Source organism: Hemibagrus wyckioides, linkage group LG09 (assembly GCF_019097595.1).
Source record: "Hemibagrus wyckioides isolate EC202008001 linkage group LG09, SWU_Hwy_1.0, whole genome shotgun sequence".
Classification (NCBI taxonomy): Eukaryota; Metazoa; Chordata; class Actinopteri; order Siluriformes; family Bagridae; genus Hemibagrus; species Hemibagrus wyckioides.
Window position 1 is genome coordinate 16,123,127 of NC_080718.1, and position 25,241 is coordinate 16,148,367.

Sequence of the window (25,241 nt, forward strand, 5' to 3'; positions counted from 1 at the left end):
ACTGATATAAACTGAACTGAAACCGAAAACAACAACATAAATGATCTCATTTTGTTTGAGTCTCTACACCTTACCTTTCACATACTGAATACTGATCTCATATAAACTTCCAATGCAGTTATGTTACAATCACAAAAGAATTGTGGGACAATGAGCGGGCACATGTTTTGCAACAGGAAATGAGGTTTGAAGATCAGCCTACTTAAATTGTTAAATTTTAATATGTGTGAAGCCTGATCCAATGCATGTGGTTTTTGAATGTCCTTCATGTGAATAAAATATAAAGATATATCTTTTTTGGTTTATGTTTTTATCCTTTTAGTTCCCTCTGTTGATAGCGATCGCTTCCCACGCTGGTTTCGTAAACCGGGGGACCGAATCTCTGTCACAGTATCTTCTGATGGTTCCTCAGGGATTGGCACTACGTGGGGTTCAGGCTCAGGCTGGTAGGGGCCTGGTTGGAAAAATTATTTGGCCAATGGAACATATGCAATGTGGGTTTCAGTAACTGCTAGTTGGATTTAAATGGAAAAAGTTAAGTTGAAGATGAGATGTGAGTACAATCATTGCTGGTACTATACCATAAGTCTAGAAAACTAGAAACAATAAATTCAAGTGGTTATGTCACGTTAAAAGGACTACCACTAGTTGTGACTGAGCTACCTATGCTCTTCCTTAAGGCACCGAGGTATTATAGCATAAGATAAATCACAATTAAAAAAAAAAAAAAAAAGACTCATTTGTGAATACAGCATTCTGCAAACAAAACCGAGATCATGGCTGCTATAAGCACATGCTACATTTTCAACCTGAGCGGAGGCTGTATTCACTCATTAAAGCAATGTAAGGAAATATAATCAAAATCAAATATTTAAAGGTTATGTTGGCAGTCAGTAAGAAGCAAGTTAAGAGGCACAAGCTTGATGACAGATATTAACCCAATTTAGATGCCTGTATAACTAAAATTAATTTACAAGGTTTATATACAATGCCATATCTGTTGTTATTATTACTGTTGAACTCAGCTATACTCATCATGGTTAGTAGTTTTACATGCTTCTTCCTCAAAAGGAAGCTTACTCTTGCTGTCTGCTGCTTTGGAGTTCAAGATGCAACCAGGCCACAGGTATGTAGCCATCACTGTCACCTGCCTGATAGAGTAGCAGTGAGCTGGTGTTAGTGGCAGTCCGGTCCATTGTTTGGTTTGATTTGGTTTTAGAGTTGGTGTGCAAATGTTCATTAATCAAATCCATGGCTGTTATCCTTAAAAGCTTATTAGAAAGTGCGCTGATCTCTCAGACACAGGTTTGATTTTCAGGATGTCAATGCTTAAGGAGGACACGCAGCATACTATGCATACTATGCCAAACCTGAAAGGGGTTAAAGATGGTGTTAGTGCAAAGATACTGTTGGTTTGCTTTTTGTGATCAATAATCAAGCATGCCATCCACTAATTATCCAGTCTATCTAATTATCCAGCAGTTAGCCAATATGATCTTTCTGTTAAAGACAATTAATGCATCCTAATGTGCTATATGCTTGGCTCTCCTCCCTGTAACTGATATGCTTACCCGGGTATCCTCCTCCATTGTATGGAATTCCAACACACTGAGAGGAATCACAGTAACCTGGAGGTCCTGGTGGTCCTCTGATACCTGCTGAACCTGGACGCCCTGTTGGCCCACGTTGCCCATCTGAGCCTGAAGGTCCAGGAGGGCCAGTCTGGGATAAGCCTGGTGGTCCTGAAGGAAAGCAAAAAACAGAAAACCATCAGAGACCCACTGACATCATACTTAAAGTTCAACTGGAAGGGGAAGGGGGAAACTGGCTTCTAGCACTGTAATTTAAATATTTTGACTGCTCAATTAAAATGGAGTAGGGGTGGGCAATCTCCAAGGAGCTCCCCCTTACCCCTTTCTGTCTAGACAGTGCAAACCATGTTTGGAATGATTTCAGTCCCTGCTTCAGTCTGAAGTCAGCACATGTGTCAATGAGGCCCCCTGAGACAACACTTCCTGCAAACAGCTTGATTGTGACCCCTTGCAGAGGTGAGAGTTGGGCTTCTATACTACTTCATTTATGGAAAGTTGGTTTGGCTGGATTTGTGCAAGAGGTTTTAGAGGATTGCCAGACATTTGCATTATTTCTTGTCTTTCAATGATAGGAAATCTGGGACTTGGTGTTCTCAGTCCAGCATCATGAATAGTAATTACACAGGGTGACTATATAGTCTAAACTCCCTCAGGGCCCAAATGTCCTATTAGATCACTAAATGCTAAATCATGTTTGATTTAGTGATTTGTTGCTACAATGCTTTTTTCCAATTTGGATGTAGAACTTAGTACAAGACCATCTATATCATTTATATAAGAGAAAAATCACTACAATTTTCCCCATTATGATATCACTATAGAGTCATAAAATTTTAGTCATATTATCTTTTCTATCACCAGGGAACGCACAATGACATAATACTAAAAACAGTGGCATGTTTTTATTTTGAGTTTTTCCTGTATGTCAAGGTCCCATGCTACTGATTAATAATAGGTCTGAATCAAACGGTGTGTGAAAACATCTGTGTGGGGCTCTCAGGAAAGACTGACATAAATTTTAGCAAGAAAATGTTTTTCTGGAAATACTTTGATTACATAACGGAAAAAATTACGATGCACAGCTGGCCAAATTGAGATTCATAAGATGTAACTAGGTAAATCTCAGTCTTTTGCATTCAACCTCATCCCTGAGCTACACCGCATTGAAACAAGCCGACTATTTTAGCTCCCTAAGGGAGAATCAAGATAGATTCAAAATGTACCCCAGCAGTCACCGGCACTGAGAAATGGTTCTCATATAAATCACTGAGCAACATGAGAACTACATCCCATAATGTTTGAACTAGGACCAGGCATGTGACCTTGTCAGGTTCTCAAAAACTATATCTAATCCAGGTATATGGTGTAGAATTTGCACTGTATATTTTGGAAAAGTCAAAGTGTTAAACCTGTGTGTTCATTTACATCTCTTAGTTTCAAATGTACTTGTCCAGCTAGTGAATTTTGGGTGTGTGAAATCATTTATCTGGAGGAAAAGGGATTTAAATACTAACACTATGAAGTATCTCTTTTCGAAAGGTGTTTATTTTTAAAGGATTTATAGATGGATATACAGTGAAACATCTCATGTCCCAGACATGACAAAGGTTGCATTTTGTTTACTATATACATACCAGGTGGTCCAGGTAATCCCCTCTGTCCCCTCTGGCCAGTACCTGGAGTGCCTCTCTCACCCTTCTCTCCTGGCAACCCTGCAGGATAAAGAAGTCATTTGTGTACTGGTGAATAAAAGCCTTAAAGATTTGCACAAAATACAAATAAAATAATATTTACAAGAACGGTAATAATACAATGTGGACTGAATTCAGGCAGCAAGTCCCATGGCTTTCACTATGAATGAAAAGAAAAAAATTCTGTATATTTATTAGCTCAGTTAAAACTAGATGCTTCAAATCTAAATTGAATTTTGCCATCTACACACCAACATTTTCCATGGAGAGCACATGCAACATTTCACGGCACAATAAATCTATAAATACCCAAATTCCTCTACAACCACCAGAAACTGCTTTTACTTAAGCACAGCTAACAGTAACAGTTGACAACTGACAGTAATGAATTACATTTCTCAACAAGAACACATTAACTGAATGGCCCCTCTCACAAGTGCTATAACTCACAACTTTCAGCACACAGAAAAAATACATACATAGATAATATCATTATAGAATAGAGCATGATAATAAATGATTATAAATGTTGTATTTGAACATTTTAAATACCTCTTTCACCTTGAGGCCCTGGTAATCCTGGGCTTCCAGGGAAACCATTGCGTCCAGTTTGACCTGGCTCTCCACGAGGTCCCGGTGTTCCAGGAGGGCCTGCAGGCCCAGGAGGACCAGGATTGTTGTTGCGATATCCACTAGGGATCTGGTTGAACATCATGTCAATTCTGCTCATTTGTCCTAGGGGCAGATTAAGCATCCTCAATTATGGTGAAAAGTTCCTACACAATGTTGCTGTTTCATCAGTTAAATTGTTCAAAGGAACAGAGTTAGACTTACTGTTAACTAGCTGCTCACAGACTTGTCTTGCAATGGATCTCATCATGTTTTGGGAAGTAGCATCTCCCTGCAGAACAGAAGCCAAGAAAAATAAATAGAAATGCCCTCATTGCCCTCAAACATCTGTTTTCTGTTTATATTAATGACACCTACCCTTTCACCCTTTTCTCCTTTAATTCCAGCAGGTCCCTGTAATTGATATGATATACAACAGTGAATGAGGTGCACAATAATATTAGCTAAAGACTAGTTTTGCTCTTTTGCTTGAATCAAAAGGATGATGAATTAATCTCATTATATACATTTGATCAAAATCTATACATACTGGAATTCCTGGCTCTCCAGCATTCCCTGGTTTACCAGGTGACCCTGGCATTCCAGGGTTTCCAGGGCTTCCCTAAAAGGACCACAAATCTATTAATATTCATGATTATACATTAATAATTACTGAATCACCGACCATACAGCAAAGAAGATCTATACAAAATACAATGTGCAAATATTTAATTCCTACTTCTGCTTGGTATGTACAAATGTAAAATAAGTTTAACCAATGCAGAGCTTGAAAAGGAAGAAGTGAGAACACAATGTAAATTCTAAAAACAAAAAACAAAGCAAAACAAAACAAAAACAAACTGTCAATAGTACACACCATTTGTCCTGGTGGGCCTCTAGGTCCAGATGGGCCCTCAGGTCCTGGTTGTCCCTGTGCATAAACCATAGACCATCACAAACTGTGCAAAATGAGCATGGTAACACCTCAGGAAAAAGATAATCCAATCAGAAGGATTGTTTAAACATGTCACAGAGAAAAGCCCAAGATAGCAGTCCAAGTTTAGTGAGAGCAGACATAGCATAACCTACGCTGGAAATGTAATCTAAAACAAAGCACACAAAAAGAATTTGTGTATTGAGCAGCAAATGGGCCTTCAGATTAAAAGACTGTATTAAAAGACTGTCTTACCCTTGCTCCAGTTGGCCCCACAGGACCGATAGGACCTGGAGCACCAGCAGAGCCCTAGAAAAAGATGAAAAAAAAAATATTAAAAAATGACTCCATAGGCAGAATCTAAATAAAAACCTCTTAAGGTTGGTAAAAAGATCCTTTTTTTCTAAGAGTACATTGAACAAAAAATATCAAATGGGCAAAACAGAAACACTTACTCTCAGGCCAGGTACCCCAGGGTCACCTGAATCTCCTTTTGGTCCTGGCCGTCCCTGTTATGAAAAAGCAGTGCTTTAACTCTGGAACAATAAGTTTGCTCCATTCAATTACAAACCTCTCAGTTCTAATGGAAGACAGGTGAAAGAACAAATAAGTGATACCTTTGTTCAAATAAATAGGTCTGTAGTTTTAGATATGCATCAGGTTAACACATTACAGCTACAGTGTCATACTTTCAATCACCTCACCCCAGAAAACTGTCAAACAGATCACTGAAGAATTTATGAAATTAGGGGAAACTGAATAAGGACAGACTGAACAAACATCAGCATTGTGTGTATAACTTACTGGTTCTCCAGGAAGAGATATTCCACTAGGGCCTTGTGGACCTGGTGGTCCCATTGATCCTGGGGGGCCCATTTCTCCACGTGGGCCCATTGGACCCTGGATAAAGAACATAGTATTGAGTCACCATATTAATCAGATGTTTTTTATTGTCCCCCACAGTGTGAGATAACCAACTTGGCACAGATGGTAGTGTTTAATAGTCCTACACAGCCTACACAAATTAGGGAGGATTGAGTTTGTTAATGGATTAACTTAGTGGAAAGTGATTGCTTTCAGTGCTATTTGGTTCAGGACCAGGAAAATGGTTAAACAAAACCAACAAGAAAATGTGTTTACCGAGGGACCAGAGTCTCCTCTATCACCACGTGGACCTTTTGTACCAGGACTTCCCTGGGAAAAAAGAAAACAGGCAGGGTCATGAATTAAACAGCAGAGGATTTGAGCTCTAAACCATATTGTCAAGATGCATTTTTGGGATTAATATGCTGCCCAGTTTGCAAACTCAAAGTCAGTGCGCTGTAGGTTTGCTGGGTTTATTTTTATTTTTTTGCAGGCTTGACTCCAAGAACCCCTCCTGATACATCTGTAAGTCACCAACTGCTAACCCACGCTGTGATAGACGCTTATGAATATCACCAACACCTTGACTTGTGTCCAAGCACAATAAGACAAAAAGAGGAGTCCCTTGTTTTATACCTCAGGATTTAATGCAAAAAGCAGAGACGCAATTACATTATGGGCATTCCTGAAATGCTATAGTTCTCTGCCTTCAGCATCAAAGGTGAAATTTGCAGAGGTAGCACAATGACTTCCAGGACTGGAGAATGAAACATGAATATAATGAGTTTACCGAAGGGCCAGCGGGTCCTGGAGGCCCTATGCTATCCTGAGCACAAGTGCAGGAGTGGGGAAGGGCTGGACATTTTGCTTCATCTCTCTGTAAAAAAAGAAGGAATGATAAATGCACTTAGTGAGGTTTCAAGGACTTTCTGAGCATATTTACATAATGACTTCATATAGAAACAATAAATTCACATATTCAACTCCTGAGGACAGTTCCAGCACAATATAATGCATGAATCCATTGGCCAGGGCATCAGGGGTAAGTGGGGGGAAAAGGAAAACACTTTCCATAAAGCAGGAAAGAAAATATTTATATCAAATGTTGGAATGGTGAGGTTTTGGTACTGTAGCATTTGTTAATTTCATTTTTTAATGAAAAAAAATGTAATTTTTTTTAGACAATTACATCTACAAAACTGCAGCTACATTTGTAAGACATAAAAATAAATCTTTTGATTCTGCTGTCTGATGCAGGCTTGCTGATTGAACCTGAAATATATGACCTACTGGTAGTGGAAAATGCAAATATATGTGAGACAGAGCAATGAGCAATCCTCTTCATGGACATTCAATATGAAGTATCCTCTTACTGTTGCTGGCAGGTCACAGCATTTGTCTCGACTTGTCCATCCCAAGCTGCAGACAATATCAAACATCTGGAGCTGGAACTACAAGAGAGAAAAAAAAACAGGAACGGATGTTACAGATGGCTTCCATTGAGTTTCAGGATTTAGGAATGAAAAAACATGCCCACATGCACATCACCCACAGTGTGTTGGAAAAGGGCAGAAATGAGAATGGAGCAAACCAGCCATCAGTATAAACTGCTCCATTTGTAAGATCTTGCTTAGCCTTACTATAAAAATAGCAATAGCAAGTAATAGTCCTGAGAGTCTGACTGTGTTTTATTATGTTCTTAACCATTCCACATGCAAGGATTTAAACAGAAAGAATAATACTACCATATTCTAACTTTCATGTAATTCTGTTATTGTATTATTGTTTACAGGAAAAAAAAAAACAAGACGTGGTTTTACCATCAAAATGTTTTTGCACAAAGCCGTATTAAGTACTGTAAATCTTGTACTCACAGATGCTGATTGTCTCCTCGTACCACCAGCCATTTTACCAAGAACTTCATAGCCATCTTTGGAGATGTTGCCAGCCTCTTTTATTGGTTTCTCTTCAATCTCTTGGCAGTCAATATTCAGCTTGACGCTTTTTGGTGAAATAGTGACGTGAAGCTGCAAAGTATGATTGAGCAATTTAGCAAATCGCTATTTTTGCAAATTTAGAATATTCCTTTATAGACACAAAACAGACCGATGGTCAGTTTTATTTTTTAATGCCACCCTTACAGATCAGTCAGAATGTGAAAGCACTGCCTTGACCTTCTTCTAAAGAACTTGTTGAACTCATGTTACTGTATTATTAGAAATCCTGCTACTGTGGTGATGTTAATAAAATCCTCCTGACAACTGTATTTCCAACTGTATTTTCTCCTTTAAAATATACTCATGTTAATTATATGTTATTCTCTGATATAAATCCACTGCACAAGTGTTAAAAAAAAGGGAAAAGGGGAAATGCTGTCCTCAGCATTAGTTATAAATTTAAAAGGTTTAACAGCTGCTGTTTTCCTGTTGTATGTACAATATGTGAGAGTTCCCATGCACTCTAAGTTTCCAGATGTTTTTTTTCCCCCCATACTCTTGAGGTGTCCTTAAGGTTTTTTTTCTTTAAACATTTACTGTCAAGCACAGCAGAACCACATACTAATATTTTGCCCCTTTTTCATTCTGTGGCTGGCCATCAAACATACCCTTTCTTGCACCATCACATTTTTCAGTTAAAAAGGCTGGCAAGCGTAAAACCAGATTAAATTCTTACTTTGCATCTAACAACACTAAGCCACAAAGTTAGATCATAGATCTTGGCAACACATGTTACATTACAGTCATCATCTTTGGAAAGCAAACCCACTATTCGAATGCCCACTAAGGGGAATGGTCTGAGGTTGGGGTTTGGATACAGTCATCATTATTCAATATAAATGTAAGTATACTTAATATATGTATATATTTGTTTAGAATTATTTCCTGCATAGAAAGAAAGCTTTTTAATCTGTCCGACAAAGCTCTTTAAATAGATGTAACTGCTGTTTAAAAGTTAACCATAGACTCTGTGATAATGCTCTTAGTCCTACTTTACACTATATAGCAATATTTCCTCCCCCACCTCTTCCCTGCTACTGTGGGCATCTGCTTCAACATGGCATGTGGCTTCGTTTTGACTTTCTGCTGTTCTCTTTCATTCTAACTCCCCTGTCACTACTCCATAAGTCCTATCTGCCTCCATTTCATGATCCCTGGTTTGGCTGTCTGCTTTTTCCCTCCATCTTCTAACTTTCATTCAAAGTGAAACAGAACACCTTGTATTGACCACCTATCATTAAATCAATTCCACCTTAACAAGGAGTTTAACAAGAAGCTTGTACTTCCTGTGTTTGTGTAGGTGGTTTCATGAGTCATTAAACCCACTGCCAAGTTAATATAAGCAGAGGGATTTATAAAAGGGCAATGAACAGAATAGAAGAGAAATGTTCCTCACTTGTGGTACTGGACTTGGTTAATCAGAAGGAGGCCTTTTAAAGCTTTTTTGATGTCTCTCTGTCTTTCTGCTCATTTTAAAAAGGATGTGAATGCTGGACCAGTTTGTAAAATCCAGCTCTATGAATGGAAAATTGGAATCTCACCGAAGATAATAATGAAGCAATTGTAAGATTCTGCTGGGAAAGCAAACAGAATAGTAAAGCCAACCTTTACAATTCATGTGAAAACCAGCAGCAACAGAGACCAATATCTGAGCAGCGAAGTGTTCTAGTCCTGTGGAAAATGTCAACCCAGCATTGGTTTGGCTTTAGCCAAAAACTACACTCCTGTAGTAAAGCCTGCTGGCTTAAGAACAAGCGAGACCCTAAAGATTTCAGAGGAGAAGAAGGTCATGAGAATAAGAACAACTTGCAAATATCATCACCAGGAGGTTTACCCATACACCCACCTCAGTTACACTGTTAAGTACTACAGTACACTGCCATAAAATAGCCTGACATATCCTGTGTGTAATTTATACATCACACCCTATACAATTTACTAGCTTTGGCAGACATGGTACAGCTCATGAATGTGAACAAAGTGCTATAACATTACAAGAATCAGCTCCAACAGGATATTTCTCTGTTACCTGTAGGACTGTAAATGTAACAAGTATTTCATTCGTTTTACAGATGTACTGTGCATTTGCCACAACCAGGAGGCTTTCGTACAATTTAACCAATCTACAGTCTTTATAACCATGTTGGATGTCTAAAAACAGACATCTCACAAGATTTGCTGTAATACATGGATTTCACAAGATGATATCTCTAAGTAAATGCCCCTTCCAAAATCCAGGAATACACAATCATACAGAGTCAAAAATCATTACTGGAGACACATGTACACCCAGTAATTCAAGCCATTCTCAGCAGCCAATCACATGGCATCAGTGCAATGCATAAAATCATGCTGATATGGGCCAGCAGGTTCAGATAAACCATAAGAATGGGGAAATGGCATGAGTGTTGGTGCCAGACAGGCTGGTTTCAGTATTGCTATAACTGCTGCTGATCTTGGATTTCACACACAACTCTACTGACTTTGCAACAAAATGTGGTGCACATTAGATTCCTTGAGGTGAATGAGCTACAATAGCAGCAGACCACACTGGGTTTCCACTTAACTATGAACAGAAAGCTGAGGCTACAGTGGGCACAGGCTCAACAAACCTAGATAGTTTGAAAAAAGTAGCCTGATCTGATGAATCTCAATTTCTGCTTTGGTCTACAGAGGCACACATAAGGTCAGAATTTGGTCCTATCCTTGGACCCATAAATCCATGGTGCCAACCTGCCTTGTGTTTAGAGTCCAGGCTGATGGAGGTGGTGTAATAGTGTGGGGAGCACAACTTAGTCTGTTAATACCAATCATCAATTGAATACCACAGCCTGTGCATGTGCATCCCTTCTAATGGCTACTTCCAGCACAATTATGCACAATGTCACAAAGCAAAAGTCATCTCAAACTGGTTTCATAAGATCTGAATCCAGCAGAACACCTTTGGGATGTGGTAGAATGGGAGATTGGACCAGAATCTCAAAGGAATTATTCAACATCTTGTGGAATCTATGCCACAAAGAATTGTGGCTGTTTTTAGAGCAAATGGAGGGCCTACACAATATTAGTATAATGTTCCTAATAAAGTGTTCAGTGAGTCTGTATTACACCATGCAAGGTTTAAGCAGAATTACATTAAATGTTAATATACCTTTAAATCGTGAATAACATCACAGACCTAATTAAAGTGCAATATGCTATTTTCCCAAACATTACACTGTATGGAATACATAATGACACAGTAGTTACTACATTTTCATTTTATTTTATCACTGATTTTATTAATGCTCACATAATGCTGTTCTGATAGTCAATAATTTCTTAACATTGTCAAATAATCTTATATAAAATAGCTCCTACCTTGTGGAAGCTTCCATGAAAGATCCTCTTAACTTTTTCATTATCAAAGGTAACTTTCTGGAGCTCGCCTCTGGTATCCTTGTTGTAGAATGTGATGACTCTGCTGGAAGCTGAAAACAGAAAAGAAAGAGCTTGGAGAAATTGCCGTGCTCTAGATGCCCAGACAGACATAATTCAAAAGATTTATTAAAGACTCGCTTTGTAAGCATGCCAGCCCATAATAGAAATGTTCATGCACTCAGTTTGAAAAGCCAATTTTTTTTACTGAGAGGAATCAATCCAACTATAAACTATTCAGCTGAATCTCCTCTGTAAAGGTGCAAACTGTTACTGTTATTTAACAAAATCAAACTTCTTTTGTAGGGAGTCTTATCCAGCCATCAACATCAGCAATATAATGAATAAAGAGAGTGGCACATACGGTTAAGTGTAAGACCAACTTCAGGGTTGTTACTGCTATCTGAAATCTGCCACAAGTCGAATGCATCCTTGGAGGTATCCGGGAGCAACCGGAAGAGAAGTATGAGGGTGTATGATGGAGGCAGTCCATCTGGATGGAGTTCCCTTGAAAGGCAAGAACATGGCATCTATATGACTGGCAAACCTCAAGAAAACATTTAAGATGAAGACCAAAAGCTTCATGATGCTCTGTTGTCAAATTGTAACTGTTAAACCTGTGAGCATATCATTTTATGGAGTGCACAATTTCAGCTGATGATTAAAAGAAAACAGACTATGTAAAGTCCCATCTCTTGCTATAGTGAGTGTGGAAATAGAAAATATGTCCCATACTATCTTCCAAACAAGAAATGGGGGAAAAAAAGCTTCTATCCTTAAACAACACGCAGCATGTTGAAAGTATTTTCCCAATTATCCTCTATCCTCTGTCTACCCACACAACACCAATTATGTGCATTTAATTCACATAAAGGAACCTGGAGCAGCTTTGCAAATGCCTAAAGGTTTTTAGTAGACTCAGTAAAACTTACTTCCTTTGGGTTTCTAGATTGCACTTATGATATATATATATATATATATATATATATATATATATATATATATATATATATATATAGTATGATTGAGTTTGTGAAGATTTCATATACATACAGTATTTTCTTGTCTCCACCTTATGCTACAAAACCTGCTTGGCATATTGAAAACGTGTACCAAAGAAATCATAAACGGCAAAAACAAAGTTGTTTAAAGTTGATTAAAACCATTTAATCATGCAAGAGAAGCAACATGCACTCAGTACACAGAGCTCATACTTTGTGGGTTGGTTGATGAATGCATCCTTATGAATGCGGTAGGACATGTAACTGTTGAAAGTGCCTGGTTCCATTGACACTCCATTCATGGCAGCGAAGGTTCGATCAGTGATGTTGAAGGCCTCAAGCATTCTGAAGCCTGAACAATAGCAGGTTAAAAACAAATAATAAACACGTACTCAACAAAAGTGCCTTGGTGATCAGTAGTAGTATACGAATCTTCATAATTATTAGTATAAAAATAATGACAAATTTGCACCTGGTGATGTGAATCCATCCAGATAAATCAAAGGACATGCTATAAAAAGAGAAAATACCCAAAACACCCTTGTCAGGTCATTCTAATAAGAAACTAAATTAATATAAAAACATCTAAAAAAAAACAACAAAAAAAACCCCAAAAGTGTCATACTTGATGTCGCTGTTTCACAAATGAATGTAATGAGGTTGTCTTGTATCTTTGCGAATGCATCATAATCATCAACCACAAAGACATGTCTCTCGCTCGGCTTGCTTCCGATATTCCTCAGTTCCGTCATGTCCACATCTGCGACACCCACGACGAACACGCTGAATCCTACAGGGAGAAAGCATTACCTTCAGAATCTCTTTTACTTAAACCTTCCTTACACTGTTCTAAAAATACATTGCTACTGTCTGGTTGTACAGTGTTGGTAACACATCTGCGCACTTACCGGATTGTTGCAGTTTGGCAGCGCTCTTCTTCACATCGTCCTGAGAGCGGCCATCAGTCACAACCACCAGAACCTTTGGAACATTCCTCCTCATACCACTGTCTGAGGTGAAGACTTTCTCTCCCACATGCTTCAGAGCAGCGCCTGAAACAAACACAGCACAGTGCTCCTATAAACAGTGTCATAAGACATAGCACTGAGAACGACTGCATCGGTATGTGAAGAGTATAAAGAATAAATTAGGAAAACTGCATGGGAACCCATCACATTCTTTTCTTGTTGGAGTGATGTGACAAATGAAAGTTTCTGGCTGAACCCTAAACCCAACAGCACCAGGCAATGATTAAAAAGCACAAATTTAATTTTACATTTTGTCTTTCAATGTAACTTAATGGAAAACTGAATGAAAGTGTGCTTTAGTTTGTGCCTAACAAGGGCATTTGCCAAAAATGCTCAATCATTCCAATAACATATATAGTTTCAAAATTCTTGTTCATTTCTAAAATAAAAATATATGTTAATTGGACTTCATCTTTGTTTGAGCACCTATATTTATTGGAACATTGCAGGTTCAAATTCCTGGACTGCAAGTCCTTAGGCCATTGAGTAAAACCTTAACTCTACACTTGGACTGAGTCCTCTATAATTTTTTAATTTGTTTTAGATAAAAGCTTCTGCTGAAAAAATAAATGTTATTTTGTGTATTTATGGTAAGAGCAGACAGTAACCTGTTTTGGTGTTTCCCCCTCTGTAGCTGACCATCTGCACTGCAGACAGAGCCATTCCCTTGTCATGGTAGGTGTTCAACTTGAATTCTGTCCTGGCATCATCACTGTACTGCACAAAGGACACCTGTTTTCGGAGAGAAAATGTCAATTTTCCAGCGCGAGCTTGGACAGCACTTAAAAACCAAGTCTGCATGAAAGAGTTCTATGCACACACTGTAAATTCTGAAGTTGCTGTCAGCTTGGTTACCTGCATGCCTTCATGGCTGACGACATCAAATGCTCCAATCATGCTGAACACAAACTGGAGCACTTTACTAAAGCTCTCATCTCCAATACTCCAAGAGCCATCAATGAGGAACACCAGATCAGCTTTAGCTCCTTTGCACACTGAATTGTGTAAAAATATGCAGTGTATTAGAAAAAGAAAAAAGCAGACATTATGTACAATAAGCTCACCAAGGAAAATCAACATTCAAACAGGGTATCATTCTCACCCTCCTGGGCAGCAGGGATAGTAGGAGGTGGAGGAGGAGTTGGTGGCAGTGTTGGGGCGACGGTGGGCTTTACAACTAAAAACAAACAAAAAAAAGTTAATAAAGCTGATATACATGAGCATGGTTAAATGTCTACTCAAAGCTACTTACGAGTGCGCTCTTTAGTACTGACTCCAGGTCCCTCCAGATTGGGTGTCTGAGTGTATATGGTGGCGTTGTACAATGCATCCGGGCTCAGGCCATCAAAACAGTATTGATTCTGCGCAGCTGTAATGGTGACCTCCTGAGCCCCACGGTTAGAGGCTGAAGGGAAAGATGCAAAAGAGAGTTATTTCAAGTGGAAACAAAAAAAACAAAAATGTAAAACTTGACAAAGCTTTGACACATTTCTAATATGTAGAACTCACGGTCAAAGGGGTTGATTTTTAATCTGTAAGAGGTAGCAGCTCGATGTGGAGACCATCTTAGGCAGAAAGAATCATAACCCACATTGTATGTTGTAAGGTCAGTGACATTCAGGTACACTAGAAGGGCAGGGAAAATTTGAAAGGCAGTAAGTAGGAATATTGCAATTTTCATCATTTCAAAGTCATATTTATGTGCTATAAAGTACACATACAGGTCGTGCCCTGGCCGACAAGAGGGCCGCTCATGCCAGCATCGTACTGCGCAAAGACCTTGACATCATAAGTAGTGCCTGGCTCGAGGTTGTGAAGGATTTGTGTGGTCACATCTCCAACGAACGTCTCTTGAGTCCTATCAGTACCTTTAATTTACAAAAACAGAAACATTCTTAAGTTTATTATTAACAGGAAAATGTTATCACTGACAGCAAAAGTGGACAAAGAACTTGCGCACCCTCTGGAGTGTAGGTGATCTTGTAGCCGTTAACCTTGGCAGGTGCCGGGTCCCATGAAACACGGAAACGAGTGTACCATTCATCTGACACACGCAGGTTACGTGGCTCCAAAAGTCCCACTATGGGTAAGACACAAAAGAACTAGACTGAAAAACCAAACTGTGAACAATTTAAAAGAAGGAAAGGGAATTGAGATTCTTGCTGCTCCTGCTTCTGGCATTCAGCCTCTTTGTTCTCAGTTCAGATGTCAAGACTATGTACTACAAATGAAGGAGAAGAGACCATATTGCTAAATATCTGGCAGACAGCTGTTATAAACATTTGTATTTAATTTTTTCTTTATTTCAGTCTGTGGGTAAAGATTTACTGTGTTTATCCCATAATGAAAGCTTTGAGGTCTTGTATTTATTTTTTCAAGGCATATTTAATATATATGTTTACTGTATGTTTTGGCATAAATGTACATGTTAATGTGTGTGTGTGTGTGTGTATGTATATGTTTCCAAGTAATTACAAGTGTGTCCATCTCCAGAAAGATCTCCTCCAGGACCATCCTGGTAAACAGCCATCACGTTGATGCTATAAGGTGTGTTTGGCTGGAGATTCTGCAAGATGACATTGTTTCTGTTGCCAGGAACACTTGTCTGTAATTAAAATAACATACAAGAATGTTAACTAAAGGGGAAAAAGGAAGTTCACGTGCCAGCTTGTTACAGACTATATATTCGGACTTACAAACTCCTCGATGGGGTCCCCAGTGGTTGGTGCATAGGTGATGCGGTACTGTTGCACTGGTCCTGCTGCATGCTCCCAGCTCACACTCAGAGTGCTTGTAGTGGGGTCATAGACACGCATGTTCCTGGGAGCACTTCGTGGCACTACAACAAGAATCCAGCAAAAAAAATTATAATTCAACAATCTGTGGATAGACGTTGTTCAGGTCCCTGAATAAGCAGATCAAGACAAGGACTAACATGTTTTGCCGTTGTCTTCCACTGCAGAGCCCTCTCCATCAGCATAGACTGCAACTACACCAACTGAGTACTCAGTGTCTGGCAAGAGCTGCTCCAACAAGGTAGTATGGGTATTCCCTGGAACAAAGACCTACAAGGAAAAACACTTCGGCTTATAGATGGGTGAAAGAGTAGCATCTTTACCTGCAACTCTATAAATTTATATGCTAAGAATAAACACAAATTATTATCCATAGTAACAGTTTAACCAAAAAAATTGCCAAGATGATGACAACAAGCATCAAAGGGAATGCATCTCAAACTTGCCAGAACACAGCAAACTTTGCCTTAGTGAACTAAACATTTTACTAAACTACCTCAGTGTGTTAGTTATCACCCCCAAACCCATTTAACAGCAGAATCAGTTCAGAGGTACAGTATTCATTTAAGGATCTGCCGACAAAATCTGCTCGTGTTGACTGAAATCTGTTCGTGTTGACCGAAATCTGTTCATGTTGACTGAGATCTGTTCGTGTTGACTGAGATCTGTTCGTGCTGACTGAAATCTGTTTGTGTTGACTGCAATAACTGTTTTTTGTACTGACATCTGTCTGGCACCTAATATGTTTTCTCTTACATAACCATTGCAAAGTGAAAAACGATACAAAAACATGGATATGAACACAACAAGGGCAGCGTTGTTAAAGAGGCAAAAAAAAAAAAGTTAACATAAACCACATTGGAGTTTCACAGCAAGCAACAGCGGTTTCTAACGAAGCCATCATTTTCATATCCACACAGCTTCACGGCCACTTACAGATACTCCGGATTGGAGGCAATTTCCCTGCCCAAACTCAATTGTGAAACATCCTGTGCATTGCTAAAAACAATTGGTTAAACACACACTTCATGCACATAACATGTGGTCTTTTCAATGTGGCACAGTTTTGTTAAACCTGTAAGTAAAAGCAGAATTTTATTATCCAAAGTAAAATCCAATATGCTATGTTAGAGTAAAGCAACTTGCCTTTACCTTGCCTTTTAAAATTGTTTTGTGTTCATTTCAGCTGGTTTCAGTTGGACTTTCGCAGTTTCCACATGAAGCTAGTTAGGACCAACACCAGATACCAATTGAAGCCAATTTAAATTTCCCATCCAGCTGGAACCTTTACATTTGAAAGATGTGGTTTGTACTGGAATGCTCCCGAGAGATCTAAAATGGCCATATGCTGGAAATCCGGAGTAATGCCAAAGAACTTGTGGTATAAAAGTTATATTACTGTAACTACTGTATGTATCACTAGTGATACTACAGTGCAAATGCATATCTGGACTGTAACTTTAAATTTATTTGGTTTCCAAAAAAAAAATCTATACTTTTGCTACAACATTTTTCTCTAGACAAAAAGCCATCTATTATATATAGTCTAGCCATCCAAGCACCCATTTAATGGTTATGGAGATGGGTTTGTAGTTTTAATGCTTTCAGATGAATTTATGAACTGATCTTTATACTTCATGAAATATCTTGCACACTGACTGCACCCAGTAGGGACATGAATTAATCTTACATCATCAGACAAAACATCAAGTGGAAAACATCATCCAAATTAAAAATAACATTTTCATCAGCATTCATTTGGCTAAGCTGACAAGCTGTTAACTGGTGCAGCTTTGACTCTTGTTCTTACTTTTGATGTAATGTAAATTATAACAATTATGACAATGTACAATAGTTCACAAATTTCATTTGGATAATTTGGTTTCCCTCAGTCTCATGGAAAACCAAAGATCTCATGCCTCTGTTTAATCTGGTAACCATTCACTAAAACATTGTCTCATTGACATTATGATTAACCATATAAATTTTTTAACAAAGGACCTTATGTTGTCAATGTTTCTGTTAAAATGGTAATAGATGGTGAATTTACTGTAAAATTATTGCAACAATGAGAACTGCGAACATTTTCTAAAAACTTAATGTGTCAGGTTTAGTCAAATATTATGCAATATCAATGGAAAACTGGGTAAATAATGGGGAAAAAATAGTTTTTCATAATAATTTCCTGTTTGATCTCTTGGGTAAAAGATTTTATTCCCCTATATAAATACATTCTGTAGTTAATATTTGTGTGTTAAATAAGACATTATCTTTCCAAGGGTTTATAGATTCCCTTCTGTCTTCTGTCAAGTTCATGTGAAAATGCAACAGCATGGCCTCTGCAGCTGTCTTAAGTGAGAAAACATGCAAAGAGAGATTTCTACATTCAATTCATTTACTGTAAAACCACATATGTGGTATATTCTGACTCACCGACTCAGAGGGACGTGTTCCTGTCAGAGGAGAGTAGACTACCCTATACTGCTGGACATCACCTGAAGCAGGCTCCCAGCGCACATTCAGCGTGTTTGTAGTGGGGTTGTAAACCTTGATATTCCTGGCAGGTGAGCGTACCACTATGGAAAATATATAAATACACAAGAAGGATGGGGAAAAATTAAGGAGGAAGGAAAAAAAATCTTCATGTATAAGTTATTAGGAAACCTTGTTTCAGCTGTCATTATTAAAAATTATATAATAATAAATAATGCCATTAAAGCTCTATCTCAGTAAAAGTGCATAGCAAAGCATAAAAGCTTGAACAAAAAGGTCCAAAAAGAGAAAACAGCATTTAAAAGTGGTATGAACACATTTGCTAACATGTAACGTAAAACAGATGCCCACAGAATTTGTGTAATTCAGTAGTCTACCACATTAAAGAAGACCGTGCTGAAGTCTGGCAATGACAGCAGTGCACTTAGAAACACAGCAAAAGGATTAGTTCGAATAATAAACACAATTCCCTATTGTTGTGAAATGATGAATAATACTCATTAACCCAAAAGCATTTGGGGATCTCAGGTTTCGTTTCTGTGTTGAATGGTTTAGCTGATGAGACTTTTATTAAAGACTCCATAAGTAAATTCTTTGCACTAACTAAATAATTCCACGCTACTGAAACTGTAACTACAACAACACTGTTCATGTTACATAAAGACTGAAGACAAGCACCAAAACAAAAGCCCAACAAATGAATAAGTGGAAAAGAGCAGGGAACATTAAAAGAATGAGATCCATCCGTCAGGTTGTAGACAGCAGGTTTTTTTTTGTGTTTGCATCTCCCTGGGATTTCCATTTAGTGAAGCAGATTACTCATGGATTGTCTGAAGGCCTGCACAGTCACTACAAGCTATTACAGACCATAAACTGGGATTCATTACATCCCATTCTAAGACTCATACAATAGAGGGCCAACACATGAAAAGTTCTTTAGCAGTGATCTATTCAGTGAAGCTTTAGGGGTTACATAACCAGAACAATCATATTGGAATAAAGAAAGGCTAACATGCTAATTGACTCTGTTTCTCAGAAAGTAAAGCTGGAAAAGCTTTAAACACTCACATGTCTTTCCATTTTCGGTCAGACGTTTGCCCTCGCCAGCTGCATATACTGGAACTACAGTGACAGCATACACAGTGTCTGATTGCAGATTCTTCAAGACAGTGCTAAAAGTGCTTCCAGAGACTTGGACCTGAGCAAAACAAAAGGGAAAAAAAGAACATCGAAAGGTTCAGAAATGGCCTTTTTTGCTATTTGTACTTTCTAATCACGCTTTCATGATTGCACTTTCAAGACATTCATGATGGTAAAACTGAGAAGGTATGACAGTTTTTTGATCAAAAAAATGTTAGACTTTACATATGCAATAAGAGAGGCACTGTGAGTATATACCATGTCCTCTGGTCCGCCTGGCACAGCATTATAGAAGATCCTGTATTGGCGCACAACACCCTCAGCTGGCTCCCACAATACATTCAGAGAGCTGGTGGTGGGATCAATGACTTGAAGATGTCGCACTCCTCCAAGGGCCACTAAGAAAACCAAGATTCCAAAAGTTTTCCTGTTATGTTATATTTTACACATTACCATTTACTACTGAACGCAGATATATAGTCATTAATCGTTAATAAATAGTCACTTACATGTCTTTCCTTCACCAGATATGTCTTTCTCCTCTTTGGAAGGATACACAGCTGTCACAGTGATGAAGTAGGGAGTGTCAGGAGTCAGTTTCTGCAGATTAATTGTGTTCTTCTTCCCACCAATCTGAGTCTGTATGGAAAACCAAGACAGCCACCTGAAAAAACAGCTTCTCGGATAACCATCCATTTGTTCAGGAGATGTATTAGAAACTCCTATTCAGTGGGAAGGTTTTATTCAGTTTATTTATTCGGGGTTTTTAAATATTTTAAGCAACCTTGGGAGAGTTAGCTTGCCCCAGATGGGTCTAGAAATGTCTTCTTTCCATAAGCAATGGTAGTTATATGCTGTGCATAAGAGGCTGCACTAAAGGAAACTTCTCGAATTATTTAAACATTTAAAGAATATATAATACTACACTGATTTATTTGCCAATGCTCTTTTTTGGACCTGAGATGGACAGTAAGAAACGTTTCACAAAATATCACAACCTCTGCTAACATAATTTTGGAAAGAGGACAGTACGTGCTTCTCTTATCTGCTTATCAACTACTCCTCTGCATTTCTGGTAGCTTAGGAATTCTCACAACTGCCCACACATACATATGATCATCTGCTGCATTCAAAACCACAGACTGGGTCAATATAATAGAGTCAGTTGGCTTCTGCTTCTTTGCTGATCGATTTCCAGCAAAGCATTTGTCTTACTTGTGATTGAAATGCTGCAACTGACAAATTGCCAGTTTAACATTTCAGTATAACTTAAATCATACTCCAAATCTTCAAGAGGTTTGATAACAAAACTGTCTACTGTGAATGTTACCTACCACAGTTTTAAACTATGTGAGGCCACTGCATTCCGTCCAAAGCTTTACAGCTGATAAAATCATTATGACAGATTCTGGACAGTGTTACAGATCATGAGAAAAGCCATGTATAGAACATTCTGATTAAAAGCCACTATGTCTGTTCTATGTAGTATACACTGTTATTTATTTTATTAGTGTATGCTTGGTTTTACAAATGCCATTTAGTTACTTGTAAGCAAACCATTATGCATGCTCTCATGTGCCATAAGTGATAAGATCATTTAAAAAATGATTTACCGACTGTGACCTGCCTCCTGCAGTAGGCACATATGTGATCCTGTAGTTCTGGACTTTGCCAGGGGCATGATCCCATTTCACTGTGAGTGATGTGGTGGTAGCGTTAAACACCTGCAGATTCTGAGGGGGACCGCTGGGAGCTGTGGAAGCATAGAGATTTGTTTTAGCATGTCATGATAATAACAGTCTTGCTGATGTCTTGTATGCAAGATCAAAATACTTACCAGGTGTAACTATCCTGGATACTAACAGAGGTGGAGAGAAGCGGAGAATGGAAAATTTTAAATTAATGTTCAATTTTAAATAATGGGAAATTAGTACTCAATAAAATATTAATTATATTTAATTATATTATTAATATTTATTGAATTAAAATAATGCTATACATGATTCTGCAATTAATTAAAGGTCCATTTGCTTGACCCCCAAAAAATGTTCTTACATGTGCGTTGCCTTCCAATGAGGTCCTCACTCTCTGATTCATCAGGGTAGATTGCAGTAACCGAAACATCATATAGTGTGTCTGGTTCTAGGTTCTCTAAGAGATGATTGGTCTCCTCAGCATTCAAGATATCCTAAAGACAGGCAATAAATGTAAAATGTGACTTGTCACATGTTCAACAACATACACAATGTCAATGTCTCATCTGAAGTCCATACATATGCAAAGATGTTCTCTCCTGACTTTGACCAGCCGATGCGGTAGAGGGCTACATCGGGGGCTCCATGCTCCCAGTGAGCTCTAAAACTAGTTAGTGTAACTTCAGAGAATCTCAGATTCTTTGGTGCTGGTACAACATCTACAAAGTTAAGGACAAAGGAACAAAAATTAGTTCACATACAAGAAGGGAAAGAAATGCTTTAATACAGGTGGATTTGATCACTTTTATATCATTCACCATAATCATTAGCACCAAAGGCAAATACTGTCATTTTACTACTGATTCATGTGTTTTAGATTTTTATATTTACAAAAATAAAACCTGAGTATTACACTTTGTGTTCCTGTGTCCTCACACTTTTTACATTTACTCTTTTTAATTGAAATCTTAATAGGGCATTAATCATTAATATAGTAAAATCCAGGGTACATTAGTAGGCATTCACCTGTGGTGGCCTGATTAAGCATTGGGTTTCCAGTTCCAGAGTCATATACTGGTGTGACAGCCACATCATATTCCGTTTGAGACTTTAGATTATCCAGGCCCAGTGTTGTCACATCTCCATCCACCTCGAGCTGAATATTAAGAGATTTTAAAATCAGAAATTTAGGGATAATAATGCTTTAATAACATTTTTTTAATTGAGTGATTTTCTGCGGATAAAACAAGTACATACACCCTGCTTAAAACTGCAGGGTTTTGATGTAAAAAGTGAAACTAATCATCAGCTGTCCAAAAGAGACCTGAAGGGTTTTGTAGATATTTGGAGCTATCCATCATTCCCTCAATCTTGGCCAATGTCCCATGTCCAGCTGAAGAGTGGCAGACCCATAGCATGATGCAGCCACCATCATGTTCTACAGTGGATATGGCTTTGTTTTGGTGAATCGCTTAGCCAGATACCAAACATATCTTTTAGACTTATGCCCAAATAGTTCTACATTGGTCTCATCAGCCATAACACATTTTGCCACATGGTTTGGGGTGATTTAGGCATGCTTAAATTTTTGTCCCCTTGATAACAGACTTCCGTCTAGAAGAAGAATATGAGAGATTGTTGTCTCATTAGTTTCCTTTTTCATTTGGTCAGTTTTGGATGGGTGTCCTGTTGTTGTGTAATGTCTTCTAAAGTCTTCATGGTGTTACTTGGTACATATCAAGTTTTGGAAATTATTTGTACCCTCACTACATTTCAACAGTTAGAAGCAGGACCTGTGCTATAAGCTCATGGCATTCAGCATTCAAATGAAACCAAACTAAGAAAATCCTACAGAAGCAGCTCATCTTTATTCTTTCTTTATACACACATTAGTATTGGAAAGAGAGTCTAAATAATTGAGAAGGATCTGGACATAAATGCACACAAAAGGCTTTCTGAAAGTCTGAATGGCTGAGAAACCAGGACAGATCATTTCTTTAAAATTTTAATTAAATGAATCCAAAGCTGAATCCTATTTGCTTTGAAAGGCGGACTTCCTGCTAAACAGTTTATCTTGAGCTCTTAATCCAACTATGTTTCATCCATCAGGTAAGAGACTCTGTTGCTTTTTGCAGGACCTCAGCCTGAAAGAGGGTGTTTACTTCATCTTTTCATTCCAGTATTAGAAGCAGCACCATGCTCTGATTTATGCCTCAGGATATAGAGTGCTTCTCTAGCAGCATGACAAAAAAAGTACAGCAATAAATTAAAAAATGAAAAAAGCAGGGTAGTTTTCAGTGTGACAAGGTTGCTATGTGCCAATCACAAAATCACAGACTTCTATCCTCATCTGCTGTCTCTATTTTCTGGCAGACATTTGACTCGCAATGTCCCTGCCTTCAGCCCTAGAAGCCAAGGCTCTCAGCAGCTGCTTCCATCATGTTGCATAACACATGTGATGGGACAATAAGTTAAGTGACTCATATTCATCAGTGAGCATCTCCTTTTTTGGTATTCTGGATGGTGTTCTGCACAAACAAATGCCTACCATTCCAGATGACACACTGGTGCAGCAAATCTATGTGCAATGGCATGCTTATGGCCACAAAGTGTTTAAGGTAATGTAAAATCTAGGCTCTTTACTACTAGAGTTTAACTGTAGGTAATCAACTTTTTTAAAAAAGTGTGTCTTCTTTGAAAGCACAACATAAAATTCAGTCACATGAAAGCACCATTAGCCTTTACGTTCTCTACGTACTGCTTAGCACCAAATAATGGGTTTAATTACACAATTTCATACTTTTGCAAAATAATACACTTTTATAATAAGGGTAATAAGAGAGTCATATTTGTTCAGTCAGTTAGGATTGGGATATTTATTTATGTAGACTGCTTAAATCACTTTTATAATAGTTAGGTATTAATTAATACAGTTCCTCCTCCTATTGTACTTGATAGGAAACATTTTGTTTTTACAAATTTGAACAAATAAGGTCCTTTGGTCAGTCAATTTTATACAAATGAAGTTCTGCTGCTAACTCTAGCATTAATGTTATATCTTATAAAGTACTATTGTATCATATGAAGTTAGCTACACATCTTTGATTATATTTTATATGTTTCTGTATGCCGATCATATATCAGTGTCTGTGTAATGGGCAATAAGCTCACCTCTTTACTCTCGCCATCCTCAGGTTTATAAATAATTATGTATTTGCGTACGACCCCTGGTGCAGCGTCCCAGTTCAGAAGCATGCTGCTGTGAGTTACATCTGTTATCGTCAGCTCACCCGGTGGAGGCAGTGGCACTGCAAGTTGGCAAAAGATAAACACAAACAAACAAGCAATGAGAATCACAAAATCAAGCCAAGCATCCCTTGGAGCTTGGAGCTAGCATTCTCTAGCGCCACCTACGGGTCACCCCTCGATCAGTGAGAGTAGAGATGGTCGTTTCGCCTTTCAGAGCAAGGAGTGTGATGCTGTACGCTGTGTTGGCGAGAAGCTTCTTCATCTGGACATCCTGGATCTTGGCTTTCACACGCATCTGTGAAATTTAACCATATCAACAGTGAAAGCAGTGTTTGTTACTACAAAGTAGCTATGGAATTAATCCAGGAGAATCGGTTAGAATAATTGGTGTAATAAAACACACTACTGGTGACAATGTGTAGTGTTCTCCCTAACCAAGGACATCAGATTTAACCCAAGACAGGCTTGTGATTAAAATATTGAAGTATAATTAATTTGTGAATTGATTCAAAACAGGGAAAACATCCACATTCAAGGTCTTGAAGCTGGTCTGTGTATAAAGGAAGTGAGTAGGTCCAGCTTATGTATTTAGACATAGCATCAGGAACTGTATTATTAGTAAAGGCCTAAACGCTAACTTTAAAAGCTGATACTTCCTCAACCATAGATTTCACTTTGTTCAATCTAGATAAAAACACACATCTGCTCTGTTGATGTGATGATTTAGTAAACAGTAC

The 25,241-nt window shown here is 38.2% G+C and overlaps 1 protein-coding gene across 4 annotated transcripts in view; it reads right to left on the minus strand.

The window, feature by feature from the left end:
- Nucleotides 1-74: 74 nt before the first annotated feature.
- The window catches only part of col12a1a (collagen, type XII, alpha 1a), a 48,601-nt gene continuing 23,434 nt past the window's right edge, over nt 75-25,241 (minus strand). For 2 of the 4 annotated variants that reach the window (XM_058398716.1, XM_058398720.1), the window contains 42 exons: nt 24,670-24,799; nt 24,427-24,563; nt 22,282-22,411; nt 21,835-21,974; nt 21,617-21,749; nt 21,399-21,419; nt 21,175-21,314; nt 20,071-20,200; nt 19,820-19,959; nt 19,490-19,619; nt 18,362-18,504; nt 16,069-16,198; nt 15,830-15,972; nt 15,609-15,738; nt 15,094-15,213; nt 14,855-15,001; nt 14,643-14,759; nt 14,386-14,538; nt 14,236-14,310; nt 13,989-14,128; nt 13,742-13,865; nt 13,014-13,157; nt 12,731-12,895; nt 12,578-12,616; nt 12,319-12,457; nt 11,469-11,611; nt 11,048-11,157; nt 7,565-7,717; nt 7,064-7,141; nt 6,481-6,567; nt 5,967-6,020; nt 5,631-5,726; nt 5,282-5,335; nt 5,082-5,135; nt 4,770-4,823; nt 4,443-4,514; nt 4,271-4,306; nt 4,118-4,184; nt 3,836-4,018; nt 3,227-3,304; nt 1,572-1,742; nt 75-454 (listed from right to left, as the gene is read on the minus strand). In XM_058398716.1, coding sequence (XP_058254699.1) covers nt 303-454; nt 1,572-1,742; nt 3,227-3,304; nt 3,836-4,018; nt 4,118-4,184; nt 4,271-4,306; nt 4,443-4,514; nt 4,770-4,823; nt 5,082-5,135; nt 5,282-5,335; nt 5,631-5,726; nt 5,967-6,020; nt 6,481-6,567; nt 7,064-7,141; nt 7,565-7,717; nt 11,048-11,157; nt 11,469-11,611; nt 12,319-12,457; nt 12,578-12,616; nt 12,731-12,895; nt 13,014-13,157; nt 13,742-13,865; nt 13,989-14,128; nt 14,236-14,310; nt 14,386-14,538; nt 14,643-14,759; nt 14,855-15,001; nt 15,094-15,213; nt 15,609-15,738; nt 15,830-15,972; nt 16,069-16,198; nt 18,362-18,504; nt 19,490-19,619; nt 19,820-19,959; nt 20,071-20,200; nt 21,175-21,314; nt 21,399-21,419; nt 21,617-21,749; nt 21,835-21,974; nt 22,282-22,411; nt 24,427-24,563; nt 24,670-24,799 — 4,782 coding nt within the window. In that variant the 3' untranslated portion in view covers nt 75-302. Of the gene's footprint in view, nt 1,371-1,571; nt 1,743-3,226; nt 3,305-3,835; nt 4,019-4,117; nt 4,185-4,270; nt 4,307-4,442; nt 4,515-4,769; nt 4,824-5,081; nt 5,136-5,281; nt 5,336-5,630; nt 5,727-5,966; nt 6,021-6,480; nt 6,568-7,063; nt 7,142-7,564; nt 7,718-11,047; nt 11,158-11,468; nt 11,612-12,318; nt 12,458-12,577; nt 12,617-12,730; nt 12,896-13,013; nt 13,158-13,741; nt 13,866-13,988; nt 14,129-14,235; nt 14,311-14,385; nt 14,539-14,642; nt 14,760-14,854; nt 15,002-15,093; nt 15,214-15,608; nt 15,739-15,829; nt 15,973-16,068; nt 16,199-18,361; nt 18,505-19,489; nt 19,620-19,819; nt 19,960-20,070; nt 20,201-21,174; nt 21,315-21,398; nt 21,420-21,616; nt 21,750-21,834; nt 21,975-22,281; nt 22,412-24,426; nt 24,564-24,669; nt 24,800-25,241 lie in introns of all 4 variants that reach the window. The other 2 variants (XM_058398717.1, XM_058398719.1) reach the window with 2 other exon arrangements.